At 67.1% G+C, this 15680-nt stretch overlaps 3 protein-coding genes and 1 non-coding gene across 8 annotated transcripts; 1 reads left to right on the forward strand and 3 right to left on the reverse strand.

Moving 5' to 3' along the window:
* Positions 1-483: 483 nt before the first annotated feature.
* Positions 484-555, reverse strand: TRNAM-CAU (transfer RNA methionine (anticodon CAU)). The gene has a single exon. It is a non-coding gene; the product is annotated as a tRNA-Met (tRNA).
* Positions 556-856: 301 nt separating this feature from the next.
* Positions 857-5810, forward strand: ILF2 (interleukin enhancer binding factor 2). 4 transcript variants are annotated; one of them, XM_075444986.1, is made up of 15 exons: positions 857-939; positions 1345-1404; positions 1833-1875; positions 2825-2929; positions 3240-3317; positions 3500-3602; positions 3684-3749; positions 3940-4056; positions 4186-4264; positions 4410-4497; positions 4612-4673; positions 4882-4996; positions 5069-5159; positions 5392-5561; positions 5667-5810. In XM_075444986.1, exons 1-14 carry the CDS (start codon positions 935-937, stop codon positions 5550-5552), a joined length of 1173 nt encoding a protein of 390 aa, XP_075301101.1. In that variant the 5' UTR covers positions 857-934; the 3' UTR covers positions 5553-5561; positions 5667-5810. The 4 variants fall into 4 exon arrangements, with proteins under 4 accessions (XP_075301101.1, XP_075301102.1, XP_075301104.1 ...); XM_075444987.1 differs by having other exon boundaries at positions 1345-1384; positions 1831-1875; XM_075444989.1 differs by lacking the exon at positions 857-939 and having other exon boundaries at positions 1348-1386; positions 1832-1875.
* Positions 5794-7322, reverse strand: SNAPIN (SNAP associated protein). The gene is made up of 4 exons (XM_075444990.1): positions 7192-7322; positions 6790-6836; positions 6560-6678; positions 5794-6449 (listed from the first exon to the last, which is right to left on the reverse strand). The coding sequence occupies exons 1-4, from the start codon at positions 7299-7301 to the stop codon at positions 6345-6347; spliced, it is 381 nt and encodes a 126-aa protein (XP_075301105.1). The 5' UTR covers positions 7302-7322; the 3' UTR covers positions 5794-6344.
* Positions 7323-7650: 328 nt separating this feature from the next.
* LOC142364915 (mothers against decapentaplegic homolog 4-like) lies at positions 7651-12952 on the reverse strand. Of its 2 annotated transcripts, XM_075445156.1 has the most exons (11): positions 12701-12952; positions 11284-11458; positions 11158-11178; positions 10840-11043; positions 10606-10737; positions 10380-10508; positions 10241-10294; positions 9970-10153; positions 8830-8998; positions 7959-8097; positions 7651-7865 (listed from the first exon to the last, which is right to left on the reverse strand). In XM_075445156.1, exons 1-11 carry the CDS (start codon positions 12935-12937, stop codon positions 7654-7656), a joined length of 1656 nt encoding a protein of 551 aa, XP_075301271.1. In that variant the 5' UTR covers positions 12938-12952; the 3' UTR covers positions 7651-7653. The 2 variants fall into 2 exon arrangements, with proteins under 2 accessions (XP_075301271.1, XP_075301270.1); XM_075445155.1 differs by lacking the exons at positions 10840-11043; positions 11158-11178 and having other exon boundaries at positions 12701-12937.
* Between the last annotated feature and the right edge of the window lie 2728 nt (positions 12953-15680).

Genomic DNA, 15680 nt, shown 5'->3' on the forward strand with positions numbered 1-15680 from the left:
CTGCCGCACCACGGGGACCCCAACCACCCATGTTCTGCCGCTGCACCCACCCACGACATGACCACCCATGGGGTGAGCTGAGCCCTGACAAACTCATGAGTGGGTAGGGAACAACGCGCACTCGCAGACTCCGTCCCGGCGGGGTGCTCGCCCCGGGGTGGGGGTTCGTGGGGGGCTCGGGCACCTCTCCCACTCCCCCTCCTTCCGTGGGAGCTCCGTGTCGCGGTCACGGGAGGCGTGGGGGAACGGGGGGAGAGGTTAAGCCAGGAGAGGTGAGAGGCTTCTAGGGACAGGCTCAGCGCTGGGGGACACGCGTGACCCTGGCTGGCCTGAGACGCTCCGACACACCAAGGGCTCCACCCAGCCAGTCTTGGCAGGGAGGCGCGTTAGGGCCAGAGGCCGCGGCAAAAATTAATGTGATTAATTAAGGTGCTAATGAAGGGGAAAAAAACACCAGTGGGAAAAGGTCTAAAAAATTGTAACTAGCAGAGGATGGTTTCGATCCATCGACCTCTGGGTTATGGGCCCAGCACGCTTCCGCTGCGCCACTCTGCTGTCTGTAGAAACATTGTATCGGCACTGTACATACCTATTCACCTGTGCGCATGCGCGCCACGCACGCCTACAGCTCCATTCATGAACTCCGTGCCACCTCCTCCATTCATGAACTCCGTGCCCCCTCCAGCGGCCGCCCGCCGCCCGGTGCGCGCGCACGGCCTTGCGCCGCGACTGGCCGCTTTCATCCCTCCCACCCCCTCCTCCGCCTTGGATTGATGGTTGTCTAAGCCAATGGCACGCAGCGAAATGCGACCAGTGGGCAGACTCGCGGCTGGCGGGAACCAATGAGCGGACAGATTGTTGCGGGGTTCTGGGGGAGCGCAGAGCCGGCGGGGTCTCCACAGCGGCGGTGTTCATTGTTCGGAGCGGCGGAACCATGAGGTGAGTGAGGGCCCGGTCCTGGTCCTGGTCCTGGTCCCCGTCCCCGTCCCCGGGGAGGGCGGGAGGGGACGCCCGGGCATCCCTGGGGCGAGGCCGACGCCTGGGGGGCCCCTCGGGGAGGGCGCGGGCCTGGATCCCTAAGGAGGGGAGGCCGGGATCCCCCGGGCCGGGCCGGGATCCCTGAGGGGGGGAGGCCGGGATCCCCCGGGCCGGGCCGGGATCCCTGAGGGGGGGAGGCCGGGATCCCCCGGGTCGGGCCGGGATCCCTGAGGGGGGGAGGCCGGGATCCCCCGGGCCGGGCCGGGATCCCTGAGGGGGTGCCGGGATCCCCCGGGCCGGGATCAGCAAAGCCCCCCGCCATCTCTCCCCGCTCCCCTCACACCGTTTCCCTTCTCTCTTCCGCAGGGGCGATCGAGGCAGAGGCCGTGGCGGACGCTTTGGTTCCAGGGGAGGCCCTGGCAGTGGGCGAGTTGGTTTCTGCTTTAGCGAGGGTGGCTCCTCCAGCCTGTCAGGCCTAGGGGGTGGGCTCGGCCGCCCCCCGGGGCGAGCCGCCGGGGCGCAGGGAGCGGGGCTCCAGCTTGCAGCGTAGCGCAGGAGAGCGGTGAGGCATAGGCCGGGGAGGGGGGTGCTGGCCTCTGCGGGCCGGGTCTCGGCGTGGCGGGGAAGCCCTAGGTGTGACGGCCACTGCCCGCTGGCACCGGGGCGGGGGGTAGTTAGCGTCAGGGGGGATTATGAAGAAATCTTTCCTATTTCTGTAGGGCCTTTCTCGCTTCTCGGGAACAAATCTCCACGTGTGGTGATGGGTGGGGGGGTGTTCGGCGGCGACAAACACTGCGGCGAGCGGGCGGACATCCCTACGGAGAATAAAGTTGTTTTTTTCTTTCCCCCTTTAGGTTCCGGCCCTTTGTGCCGCACATCCCCTTTGATTTCTATGTCGTGAGTAACCCTCTCCTACGGAGCTGTTTGCAGGCAACAGCTGCGGGACTTTTCCTTGTTTAAAGAAGCATCTTAAAAACCCTCTGTGCTGACTTTGATGGTTTGACTTCTTTTAGCGTAGCTGGAGTAAAGGAGTTCACTGAAAATGCTGTTGGTTCAGTAACTAACCCGAAATAGATCTTCTTACTGTCTCCGTTCGGAGTACTTGGGTCACACGGGATGCAGTTGAGTAATAATCACAACAAATAAATGCCTTGATCGAGGTTTTCCTGCTTTTTGAGGCACCCCACTCGCCCGGACCCCCAGTCCTGTCAGCTCTCCAACACAAGCCTCGGGGGTTGCTTCGACAGTGGTCCCTCCCCTGTCCTCCTTCCTCCGGGCTCCTTTGCCATGTGGGTCCTCACAAGGACCAACAGCAATGCATGTTTCCCAGCTTTTATAGGAGAAAATAATTTCCTCCTGCTTCTGCTGAGCAGCTGCGTGTTACAGACATGTGAATTCCAAGGCAAACAAATTCACTTGCTCTTGCCTTCCCAGGCCCTGTGGCTGCGAGTCCCGTCGCAGCAACTGCAAAGCTCCAGCCATCTGCAGACAGAGGGTGTTACTCTTAAAGGACTGTAAAACAGCCCGGAGAAACCCTCTCGGCAGACCTGTTAATGAGATCCGCCCTGTCTCACCCCTTGTAGCTGCGCGCTGGTGGCTTCTCTGCCATTTCCGAAGAGCCGGATCTCTTTTCCTGCCGGAGCGCGGTGAGAGCGTACAGGCAGTAGGCAGCTGCGCTCCCTCCCTTAGGATAACCTGAAGGTGAAATAAAAGCACGATGGGGAAACGCAAAGGAAACAAGCACTGGAGAATGAAAGAAAAACCACCCGGAGTAAATTTTGCTGATGTGGGTTGAGCCAAAATCCTTCTCTCGGGCATTGCAGTCTGATATCTGATCCCGTTTCAGTGCGAAATGGCTTTCCCCCGCGTAAAGCCTGCCGCCGATGAGACTGCGTTCAGTGAAGCCTTGCTGAAGAGAAACCAGGATCTTGCCCCGACTGCTGCCGAACAGGTTTTGTAGCGAAAATGACCTTAAATTCTTCAGCTGAATGTTAACTGCAGCGTTAGAGAACGCAATGCCAGACTGTCCTTCAGAGAGCACAGCTAGCAGTAGCCATTACTGGCCTTAACATTAATTACTTCTCTCTGAAATAAGCATTGCAGTAGAAATATGGGTGGCCTTTCTTGGACAGTGATTTTTAAATCTGTTTATTGTATATCCTGCATCGGGGCCGTCTGCGTTACGCTGTGCAAGATCAGATTATTTCAGGTCATACCGGACAACCGACTGGTAACACCATCCCTCTCCAATCCCTTTTCAGGCTTCCATTCTTTCGCTGGTGACCAAAATAAACAACGTGATCGACAATTTAATTGTAGCACCAGGAACGTTTGAAGTGGTGAGTCCAAAAGTGGTGAGCCTGGGGGGGGAAAAAGCGATGGGGGCAGATGCTTCGGCATGAGGGATGCTGGCATTCTAGTGACCAAACCTGGCTCAAAGTGGACTAAAGAGTTGTGCTGACGCCCAGAAACGTCGCACGCGTGTTAAATCCACTGATTTTTGCTTTGCTCCTTCAAACAGCAAATCGAGGAGGTTCGCCAGGTGGGCTCCTACAAGAAGGGCACCATGACGACGGGGCACAACGTGGCTGATCTGGTGGTGATTCTGAAAATCTTACCCACCCGTGAGTATCAGCTGCGCGGCTGCTGACTGCACCGTGGCGCTTGGCCCCGCTCCGACCCCCTCCTCTGCTTCTTCTCCCCAGTGGAAGCTGTGGCAGCCTTGGGAAACAAAGTCGTGGAAAGCCTGAGGGCGCAGGACCCCAGCGAAGGTGGGACGCTCTCCCGGGTCAGATGGGGTTGTTGCGGACACAGGCTGCTGCGAGGCAGCTTGAGCTTCGGCTGAAGGGGTCGGTGCCCGGCCGGGTGCCGCAGCACCGCTGCCGAGCTCCGTGGTCTGTCTCGCGTTCCCAGTAAGGTCTTGCAGCCCCTCCGTGAGGAATTCTTGTTCTTTCTCCCCAGTCCTGACCATGCTGACCAACGAGACCGGCTTTGAGATCAGCTCGGCCGACGCAACGGTGAAGATCCTCATCACCACGGTGCCGCCCAATCTCCGCAAGCTGGACCCTGAACTACACCGTAAGGGCTCAGCTTGCTCTGCCCTGCACATGAACCTTCGCCGGGGTGGAGGGGAGCCAGCTGCCTCCCCTGGCCTGCACCGGCTCACCTTTTGGTTGAAAAAACGGGCGTTTCTGCTGCTTCTTTCAGTGGACATCAAAGTGCTGCAGAGCGCCCTGGCTGCCATCAGGCATGCTCGCTGGTTCGAGGAGAACGCCTCACAGTCCACGTGAGTTTGGCCTCAAACGGGAGCCGCCGCTCGGAGCCCGGGTCAAAATAATCTTTCACAGAACAGGGGGAAAGCAAGGAGAGCCACTCCTGCAGCGGGAAGGCGCGCGACGCCTCACGAACCCTCCTCTTGCTGTCTTCTCCAGGGTGAAGGTCTTAATCCGCCTGCTGAAAGACCTGAGAATTCGATTCCCTGGCTTCGAGCCCCTCACGCCCTGGATTCTGGACCTGCTGGTGAGCGCATGAGGCGGAACGCTGATGCCGTGCCAGGCGTGCCGCAGCCAACGGGTAGCTCCCGGATTCTTGTGCTCTCATCCCACCTCCCTCTTCCCTTTCTCACCTCCCCAGGGGCACTACGCCGTGATGAACAACCCCACCAGGCAGCCCCTGGCTCTCAACATCGCCTACAGGTCTGTCGCCATTTGCTTCAGCCCTAGAAATTCCTGTTACTGTCTCGGTTTTGAACATTCTGAATAAAACCGGCGGCATCTCGGGGCTTGATGGGACCCGAACTGGAGACGAAGCAGACTCCTCGCGTAGATGTGCTTATCGCAGACTTTCTGGCTGCGTTTCTGTGCTAGAATTGTCTAGTTTCTAACTCAAAATCTTGTCCCGTAGGCGCTGCCTGCAGATCCTGGCCGCGGGGCTCTTCCTCCCCGGCTCCGTTGGCATCACGGATCCCTGCGAGAGCGGCAACTTCAGAGTCCACACGGTTATGACCCTCGAGCAGCAGGTGAGCTGCCTCCTCTGCCACGGGGGAAGGGGCCGGCACCCGGCCGCGCTCTAACTCTTCCCTGTCCGGCAGGACATGGTGTGCTACACCGCGCAGACGCTCGTCCGAATTCTCTCTCACGGAGGCTACAGGAAAATCCTCGGCCAAGAGGGCGACGCCAGCTGTAAGTGGGGTCGGTGCGACGCGTGGGTCGTCCTCCACTCAGGCTGTCAGCGTCTCGGTGGGGGAATGGGACCGGTTCTCTGCGTTGCTGGAGAAAGTTCAGGGCTCCAAGGAGAGGCAACTTGCTAAACCCCGCAGCGGTGGGGGGACAGGGGGTCACGCTACCCCTGCCTGGCCTGGGGACAGGGCTTGTCCGTGCTGCTGAGGGTCACCCCCCCCGTCTGGTTTTGCAGACCTGGCTTCAGAAATGTCCACGTGGGACGGAGTGATAGTGACGCCTTCCGAGAAGGCTTACGAGAAGCCTCCAGAGAAGAAAGAAGGAGAAGAGGAAGAGGAGAATCAGGAAGAACCTGCTGCAGGCGAGGAGGAGGAAAGCATGGAGACGCAGGAGTGACTTGCCCAGGTAAAGCCCGGCGGTGCTGCTGCCTGGAGCAGGCAGCTCGGGGCAGGGGAGGGGGCGGCTCGGGCTGCCTGCTCCCCCTGCAGCAGCCCCCGTCTCCCCCCGCAGCGAGACTCCCCACCGCCGGGCGGAAGGACGTGAAGAACCCAGCAGAGGACTGAGCCCGTCCTCGGCGCCCGCAGCCACCGGCCGTGACCCATCCCTTGTGTGTGTTTTTATAAGTTGCACATTAAAGTGTTCCCCTCCTTTTGAGCGCGTCCTGCTTTTTTAGGTAGAAGATGCATGTTATAGAAGGGCTAGAAAGAAGCCGAACAGCGGGAGGGTGGTTTCCAGAACTTAAAAGACCCCACCTGAGGATGCTGAACCTGTCGCTGGCAGCAGCAGCTGCCTGGTTCTGCAGTCCCCAAGGCCCACCAACGTAAGGCTGCGGCCGCGCCAAGGCACCGTTACAGACTCACGCGGCTTCACCGGCCCATAAACACCCCACGGTCGCTTTTATTACGGCACCTACAAACCTGGAAACACAACTCGGGGTTCCCCGCTTCCTTCAGCTGCAGAGCTGCGGCCTCACTGTGCAGGACTTGGGACCCCTCCCGCGCTGTGGGTGCTCAGCAGAGCGCTGCCACAAACGGGGATACCTGCTCCCCGTGCCAGCGGCCCGCTCCGGTCCGTGTCCTTACGGCATCGCGCCCGTCACCGGTGCTGCTCCTGCTCCGGCCCCACTCCCCGTGCTGTCGGCGCGGCCGTGGTGCAAGGGGGATCCGGCCCAGCGCTGCCGCCGCGGCCTCACTTGCCGGGCAGGCCCTGGGGGTAGCCGCCCGCCGCCTCCAGCATGGCCTTCCTCCGCACGGTCTCCTTGGCCACGCTGTGGTTCAGCCTCCGCAGCCGCTCCTGCGCGGGGCAGCGGCAGTCGTCAGGACTCGGGGAGGGGCAGAAAGCTTGGATCCCCCCCCCCCCCCCAAACACTGCGGCCCCCAAAGCCCTGGGGTCCCCGCGCTGACCTGGGCGTTCTGCAGGATGTTGTTGACCAGCACCACCCTGCGCCGGGCGTTCAGCAGCTTCTTGACGTAGGGGTCGAGGTCCAGTGCCACTTTCTGATCCTCGTTGATGCGGCAGAGCTCTGGGGAGAGGGCAGGGGGGTGGGAGCGGGCCCAGGGAGCCACGGACCCCCGGGGGACGTGGGGCGAACCCCGCCGCGCCCCCCCACGAGGGGACCCCCGCCGCATCTCACCTGTGGCCAGGCTGTCGATGTGCTCCCGCAGCTCCACCTGGCTCTCCCTGCGAGGGGGGGACGGACACACACGGCTCGATGGCCGCGACAAAACCCCCCAGCCCGGCCCCAACCCCAGCCCGACCAGGAGCCTGCGCCCCCGGGACTCTGCCCCCCCCCAGCCCAGCCACCAACCCCTCAATTCCCCACCCAGGCACCCCTAAGCCCCCCCGCCGGGTGCTCCTGAAGCCCTTCACCCCCCAAAATTCCTCCCCCGGGCGTACCAGTCTCTCAGCCCTGCTCCCGCCGCCGTAGCTGCTCCCCTCAGCCCCGCGCCCGCCGCTCCCCTCAGGCGCCCCGGGCCCTCCTCCCCCGCCCCGGGCCCTCCTCCCTCCTCCCGGTCCCCGCTCCCGGTTCCCGGACCTGACGGCGTGGACGTGCTCGTCGAGCTGCCGCACCGCCGGCCGCAGGAACTGCAGCAGCCCCTCGGCGAACAGCTCCCGCGCCGCCGGGCCGCCGCTCCCCGCCGCCATCTTGGCGCCGCGGGGGCCGCCGGGAAATGGCGGCAGCGCGGAGGATGCCGGGAAACGGAGTGCGGGCGGGCGGGGACGGCAACTTCCGCCCCGCGCCGCGGGGGATGCTGGGAAATGTAGTCCGGTGACCCCAGCGGTGGGCGCAGCTGGGTGCGCAGCTGGAGGCGCGGCCCCGGCCCTCCGCAGCACCGAGCACCCGCGGAAGGCGCAGACAGAGCCAGGCAACCACCCCCCCCCCCCGTTCATTAAATAACGGTTAAATCCAGCCCCCTCTGCCACGCGTTTTTGGTACTTTTTGCCTTTTTTTTTTTTGGCTTTTTCTTACAAAAAAAATAATTAAATTAGGCGGGGGTTAGCGCAGGGGGCCCGGCTCGGCGGCGGGCATGGCGTGCAGGACCTCGTCCAGCAGCTGCAGGGCGCGGTGGAGGTGCACCTCGATCCAGCACGGCGTGTGCTTGATGCTCTGCCGGGGGTAGTCGGGCCCCCAGCCCTTGACGAAGCTCAGCCGCAGGATACACAACCGCCGCAGGTCGTCCACGCCGATCCCCGCCGCCGCCGACAGCCCTGCACCGGATGGGATGGCCGTGGGTGGGGGGATCCCCATGGCCAGGGGGGTCCCGTGTGTCCCCCTGGTCGCAGCCCCGGGGGCTCACTCACCCATGGCGGGCGCGATGCCTCCCACCGAGCCGGGACCCGGGATGTTGCCGGCCACGGCGGCTGCCTGAGCGGCGGCCGCAGCCTGGGCCGTGGCCGCTTGCTGCTGCATCTGGCGGTGGCACTGGCGCAGGTCAAATACCTGGGGGCAAGGCAGAGGGACCCCTCAGCCGGGTGGCATCGGGGGGTGGTGGATGTCCTGGGGACCCCCCTCAGCACGGGCACAGGGCTCCCTCCATCCCTGGTCCCTCCATTCCCCCGCAGCATGGGTGACCCCTTGCCCAGGACCCCCTTTAACGTGGATGTGGGGCTTCCTCCAACTCTGAGGTCCCTCCATTGCTCCCCAGCATTGAGGACCCTTTGCCCAGGACCCCTTTGAACATGAATGTGGGGCTCCCTCCATCCCTGAGGTCCCCCCATTGCCCCCTAGCATGGGTGACCCATTGCCCAGGGACTCCCTTTAATGTGGGCACGGGGGTCCCTCCACCTCTGGCTCCTCTATTCCCCCCAGCCCGGGTGACCCCTTACCCAGGACCCCCTTTAACGTGGACATACAGCTCCCTCCAACCCTGAGGTCCCTCCATTGCCCCCTAGCATGGGTGACCCATTGCCCAGGACCCCCTTTAACGTGGGCACGGGGGTCCCTCCATCCCTGGGGTCCCTGTATTCCCCCCCAGATTGGGTCACCCTGTCCCCAGCACCCGCTTTAACTTGGGCACGGGGGTCCCTCCATCCCTGGGACCCCTCTATTGCCCCTCAGAATTGGGGACCCTTTCCCCCTGACCCCTTGCAACACGGGCACGGCGGTCCCTCCACCCATGGCACCCCTCCCTCCCGGGGATGCGGGATCCCCCGTCCCCTCGGGGACCCCCACCTTGATGTAGGCGCCGGGGTAGATCTTGTGGACGGCGTCGCCGGGGGCTCTCCCGGCCTCCCGGTCCAGGTAGTAGCTCTGCACGAAGACGGCGTGGTCGCTCAGGCACCGCATCCACACGTCGCCCTCGCCCCGGCACTCCAGCTGCACCCCCTTCCCGATGTGCAGCCTGTCCCGCAGAGACCCTCAGCACCGGTTCCCCCCCGAGCAGCCCCGCCTGCCCCAAAAGCCCCCCGAATCCCCCCCCACCTGCCCCACACATCCCTCATTTGCCCCCCATATCCCCTCTGTCCTGTGCATTGCCCATTTCTGTCCCTACGTCCCCAGTCTGCCACATCACCCCCCAGCTGGGTCCTACACCCCCCTTTCCACCCCACATATCCCCCATTTTCCCTCCAATATTCCCATTCTGCTCCATACATCCCCCGTTTGCCCCCCATATCCCCGTTCTGTCCTGTTTATCCCCCATTTGCCCCCCCATATTCCCCACTGCCCCATTTACCCCCCATTTGCCCCCTCATATCCCCATTCTGTCCCATATAGCCCCCATTTGCCCCTCTACATCCCTGTTCTGCCCCGTGCAACCCCCATTTGCCCTCCTATATCCCCATCCTGCCCTGTACATCCTCCATTTGCCCCCCCATGTCCCTATTCTGCCCCATACATCCCCCATTTGCCCCCTATATCCCCATTCTGTCCCATATATCTCCCACTTACACCCCTATTTCTCTATTCTGCCCCGTACATCTCCCATTTACCCCCCATAGCCCCATTCTGCCCCGTACAATCCCCCATTTGCCCCCCTATATCCCCATCCTGCCCTGTACATCCCCCATCTGCCCCCCATGTCCCCATTCTGCCCCATACATCCCCCATTTTCCCCCCTATATCCCCATTCTGCCCTGTACATCCCCCATTTGCCCCCCATGTCCCCATTCTGCCCCGTACATGCCCCATTTGCCCCCCTATATCCCTGTTCTGCCCCATATATCACCCCTGCCCCCCTATCCCCCCCTTCTGCCCACTGCCTCACCCCCCATGCCCCCCCATTTACCCCATCCATTCCTTCATCCCCCACTGACACCTCTACCCCCAGCTACTCCCCCCCCAACCCCATCCCCCCCTCGCCCCCCGCCCCACCGGGCCCGCTCGCTGGCGTCGGTGCGGTGCACGTTGGAGAGCTGCCCCAGGCAGAAGCGGTCCCCCCCCGAGGGGTCCACGTAACCGTCCACGACGACCACGGGGCAGCTGGACGGCACCTTGAAGATCTCCCCCACCTGCACGTCCATCTCGAAGTAGGCGATGGAGCACCAAAACTCCGGCCCTGGGCAGGGGGGGGGACATAGGGACACGGGGGGATCAGGACACCCATGGCTTAGCGAGGGTGCTAATTAGGGTGGGGGGCACTTACCGGGGTGGGTGGACACCGGTTGCTGGTACGGCCCGGAGCTATGGTGTGGGGGCCCTGGGGAGGAGACAGAGATGGGGTCACGCTGCGAAGGGACCGGGACCTTGCTGATGAGCCCCCCCCCAAGCCCCCCCAAACTTACAGTAGTGGTTGGGGTGGTGGAGCGGGGGCTGCGGGTGGCTGCGGCTGCCGGGCTGCGGCGGAGGGGTGGGCTGCGGCCCCCCCAGACTCGGGGCGTAGATGGCCGTGCTGGTCCAGCTCGCTGGCGAACCTGGGGCAAGAGAGAGGGTGGCCGGGGGGGGGGGTGTCCCCGCATGGATGGGACCCCGGCCGAGCTGGGGGGGACAGGGGGAGTCCCCGGTACTCACTGTGGTAGGGCGGCTTGGGGCAGCCGTTGTGCGGGGGGGGCTGCGCCGGGGCGGCCGGGGGGGACGTGGGGCAGGCGATCCGCAGCAGCCCCTCGCCGTGGGGCAGCGAGAGCAGGGACCCTCCGGGGGCCACTGCGGGGGGGGACACAGACAGACGAGATGGGGTGGGGGGGGGCTCAGCATCACCCAAACCCTTCCCCGGGGGTGGGTGGGGGGGGTGAGTGGGGGTCTCACCTGGGGGTGACATGGGCAGCGTGGGGTAGAGGCTCCCGGGGACGCGGGGGGACTCGGGGAGCCGCAGGGGGGGCAGCGGCTGGTGGTGGGGTTCGGGGGGGGGCAGCCGCGACGCCCGCTTGACCCCCTGCTCCCGGCCGGGCGGCACCTCCATCTGCACACAGGCATGGACAAACTCCTCCTTCACCAGGCGCGTGGGGGGCACTGGGGAAGGCGGGGGGACACACACCGGAGACCATGGGGGGCACGGGGACCCGCTGCGGGGGGGGGGTGCTGGCTCCGGGGGGGCTCCCCGCCGGCCCCGTGCCGGGGTCTCACCTGGGCTCTGGATGCTCAGACCTGTCGGGGAGAGACGGGTGGGGAGCGGGGTGGGGGGGTGGGGTTTGCTGGGTGGCGGGGGCAGAAGCGGGGTGCCCCCCCCCCGTCCCGGGGGTCCCGGCTCACCGATGGCGGGGGCCACCACGCGCTCGTAGTGGTAGGGGTTGACACAGACGCTGTCGCACTTGAGGTCGAAGGCGAATTGGCAGAATTTGACGGGTTTCAGCTCGTTTTTGTGCAGGTCGGGCCAGCGCCAGAGCCGGGCGTAGATGACGTGGGGGAACCCCTTCCTGCCGGCCACCTGGGGGGGGACACACGGGGGGGGACACACCTCATGGAGGGGGGGGGGCAGGGATGGGGTGTGTGTCCCCCCCCCCCCCCATGGCTGACTGCATCCAAGCCAGGATGCTGGACCCCCCCCAGCATCCCCCCCCCCCGGGCGGGGGCTGGCGCCAGGCCGGGACCCCCCCTCCTACGGGAGGGGGGCTCCCCCTGCGCCTCCCCGGCTCCAGACATAACAACCCCCCCCGCTGCCCCCCCCCCGGGCTCACAGCCTGCCAGACACTGACTCATGCTGGAAAGGGGGGCCGAGACGCCGGGGGATGCCAGCGCTGGGGGGGGGTGGGGGCGGAATGCGGGCAGGGGGCTACGCTGCCTACGGCTGCCCCTGTCCGGACTGGGGGTGGGGACACCCCCACCCTGTCCCCGTCCCCCCATCTCTGGGGCAGTCGCGGCTGCGGGTGGGTGGGCGCAAGCCCAGACGCTGAAGTCAGCGTGGCTCCCAGCCCAGAGCCGCAGGCTCGACGCGGTGGGGGTCCCCCTGCGTGCCCCTCCCTGGGGGGGGGGGTCTCCTCCACCGGGCCCCTTGCTGCCCGGATGCCTGGGTCCCTCCAGCTCGGGGAGGGCTGGGGGGGTCTCAGGGTACCAGGATGCGCAGGTCCCCCCGGGTCGGGGGGGGGTTGGCGGGGGGTCTCGGCATAGCAGGACACCTGGGACCCCTTGGGGAGGGCTTGGGGGGGGTCTCAGGGCAGCAGGACGCCTGGGTCCCCTTGGGGAGGGCTGGGGGGGTCTCTGGGCACCAGGATGCTCGGGTCCCCCTGGGGAGGGCTGGGGGGGTCTCTGGGCACCAGGATGCTTGGGTCCCCTTGGGGAGGGCTGGGGGGGTCTCTGGGCACCAGGATGCTCGGGTCCCCCTGGGGAGGGCTGGGGGGGTCTCTGGGCACCAGGATGCTTGGGTCCCCTTGGGGAGTGCTGCGGGGGTCTTGGAGCACTGGGATGTTTGGGTCCCCCAGCTTGGGGAGTGCCAGGGGGGTCTCGGGACATCCCAACACCCCCATTCCCCAAGCTTGGGGAGGGCTTGCATGGGGTGTCATGGAGCAGCTGGGTCCCCCCCAGCTCCGGGAGGGTTATGGGGTCCCGGGGCACCCCAACACGCAGGTCCCCCCAGCTTGGGGAGGGTCGTGGGGTGCACGGGGGGGCTGCCAGGCTGGCGGGGGGCTGCTGAGGCCCCCGGAGACGTGGCGGGGGGGGGGGGGGGGATTACCTGGAGCCGCCCGTCCAAGGTGCGCTGGATGGTGACACACTTGCTGGGGTGGGCGCCGTTGGTGGTGACGGCGGCGATGAGCGAGTCGAGCTCGTCCTTCTTCTCCTTGAGCTTCCTGACGAGGCTCTCGATGGCCCGCTTGGCGAAGGTCTCGTTCTCCCCGCCCTGCCGGTGGCACATCAGGCTGTGCACGATGCTCAGGCACGCGTCGCTGCTGCTGGGCGCGCCGAGGGACATGGCGCTGCTCCCCTGCAAGGCACGGCACGGCACGGCCCTGCCTGTCACCCCGCCGCAGGGGACCCGCTGTCCCCCTGCCCTCGCGGCAGCCGCGGCCACCGAGCCGGGAGCCGAGCACCGTGCGGGGTGCCAGCAAGAGGGGGACGCGGCCCCAGCGTGGCACCGGGGACGCAGCAGCCCCCCCCGAAGCGGCACGTGGGAGGCGAAGGGGACGTGGGACAGAGCCGTCCGTCACCTCCAAGCGCGGGGGACAGCCCGGCCGCCTGGGTTCCACGCTGCGAAGAGGCACAGGGGGTTAGCGCGACGCCGCGACGCTCGGGGTGCCCCCAGCCCCCCGCCGTCCCCGGCTCCGACGGCAGCAGAGCCGGAGCTGGGCCGCGGCGTCACGCTCGGCAGCGCGCACGGGTACGGGGACCCCGTCCGTGTCACCGCAGGGAGCGCGCGGCCGTGCCAGCCGGGGTGACGGACCCACGCTCGGCGCTGCCTGGTCCCATCGCCCAGACTAAACAGAGCCGGGCTCGGCGCCGCTCCTTAACCCCTCGCTTGCTGCCGAGCTTCTCCCCTTCCTGCCAGACCGCGCAGATGCCAGGAGCCGCACGCACACACGCGCCAGGGGCCCCCCGAGCATCCCCCCCTCGCCAGCCGGCACCGTGCCGGGGCTCTGCGCCCGCCGTGGTGCCGCCGCAGCGGGGTCCCGGCTCGGCGTGACGCTCCGGGGCCTGGGAAAAGAGCCTTGGGCCGGCGGCAGACACAACAAACCGTCGGCCGCTGCTCCGCGGGGCGGGAGCCAGGGTGTCCCGCCAGCGCCCTGCCCGCTCGCCCACCCCGGCGCGGGCGCGCGGCCGCGGCCCCCCTCTTCGCCGCAGCGATGCCGCTGGCCGGGCTCCTCCAGCTTGAGACGAGCTGGGTGCTGTCGGCCGCGGGGACGCCGGAGGGGTCCCGCCGAGCCCCTCGCAACGTGGGGGTCACCCCATGGGTGCTAACGCGCGTCCCGGGGTGCCCGGAGCTGCCCCGATGCCGCGCTCCCGCCTGCTCTCTGCCAGCCCGCCCGTTCCCAGGGACCCCGCCGGCCTGGCACGTGCTGCCTCAAGGCTCAATTTTGAGGCCAAAAGCGGTGAAAGCGGGTGGCGGGGACTCCCTGTGAGCAGGGGCCGTCCAGGATCGCCCTGAAGCCTGAGCGTTGGTCCCGGTTCCCCCCAGCTCCGGTGGCCGGACCCCAAGGCCAACGCCGGCTGCTCCGGGTGAGACCCGCGGGGCCAGGGTGGTCTCCAGCCCCGTCCGCAGCTCAGCCCAGTCTGGTCTGGGGGAAACGGGGGGTGAGCGGGGGCCAGAGACGGCTTCTCCCTGGCTCCAGCTCCCCCCACGACGCGGCGGCCGGGCGCGCTGGCCGGCTCCGGGAGAGGACGGCTGTCCCCGTCGGCACGGCGGGCAGAGCGCGCCCCGAAAGCCCCCTGCCCCGATGTCTGAGCGAAGCCGGGGGTGACGAGGTGGCTCCTCGCCCCGCTCCATCCCGCGCCAGCCTCTCGTCCCGGCCGAGGGGACGCGGCTGGGGGTTGTCACAAACCCGCCGGGGCTTCTCCCGCGTCAGGTCGGGGGGGTCGAGCTCTGCCCCCTGCCCACCCCGCAGCGCTCCGGCCCCAGCCCCAGAGCCGAGCCGGCCTGGTCCCCCGGCTCAGGAGGGGGACGAGCGGTGCGGGGCGGGGGATGCCAGCCCTGCACGGACCCCGGCCCCGGCCTCACCTCCCCGTCCGCTGCCTCTGCTCCCTGATAATCCCCAGGGCGGGCGGGGGGGGGCCGCAGGGATCGAGGGGTGCCGGGCTGGGGGGCTTCACTCCCGGTTGCCAGCCGGGCTCTGGCCCCCCGGGCTGGGGAGGGGGCTGCTCCCCGCGCTGGAAGCCTTGGCTCAGGGCGGGGGGGGGGGGCAGCGGGAGGGACCCCCTGGAAAAGCGGGTGCCAACCCCCCCCCAAAGTCCCAGCTCCCGGGGCTTCGTGGGGCAGCGGCCCACCCCCCCCAGCTCAGAGGGTGCTGCCGGAGCGGGTGGGGGTCCCCGAGCCCCCCGGGGAGGGGGACACGGGCAGGGTTTCGAGGTGGGGCCGCGGGGCCGGGCTGGCTACTCACCTCCACCGCCGGGCTCTGCTCCCCGGGGCCCGGCTCCCCCCGGGGCCCCGCTCCCGCCGCCGCTTCCCAACTTCTCCGCCACAATAACAAAAGGAGAAGCCGGCCGCGCGTCAGGGGCAGCCGCGCCGCAGCCAATAGCAGGCGCCGTGACAAGCGGCTGTCGCTCCGCCGACCAATAGCGGCCGCGCTTTCACGGCGGGCGGGGCGGCTGCCTGCGCCCAGCCGGCTCCCGCCCCCCCCCCCCTCCGCAGCCCGCCCGGCGCCGGCTCCCGCCCCGCTGCCGGGGTCCCCACGGCCACCCGCGACCGGGGCAGCCCCCGGGGAGGGGCAGAGCCCAGGGGGGCCGGGCACAGAGGCGGGGACGGGCACGCAGGCGGGAGCAGCCGCAGCAACCCCCCCCCCCCCAGCCCCAGGCCGCTGTACCGCACAGAGAAGCTGCGACCCCCCCCCCGCAACCGCTCCCACGGGGGAGCATCCCCCGGGCCCGGCCGGACTCCTCTGGAGGGGCAGGACACCCCCTCCCCACCTCCCCCCCCGGCTTCCTTCTGCCCCCACGCGAAGGAAATCGACCCCCGAGCCCGGCAGAACGGGAACGGAAAACGCTGATTTCCAGGAAACAAGGAG

Source organism: Opisthocomus hoazin, chromosome 30 (assembly GCF_030867145.1).
Source record: "Opisthocomus hoazin isolate bOpiHoa1 chromosome 30, bOpiHoa1.hap1, whole genome shotgun sequence".
NCBI lineage: Eukaryota > Metazoa > Chordata > Aves > Opisthocomiformes > Opisthocomidae > Opisthocomus > Opisthocomus hoazin.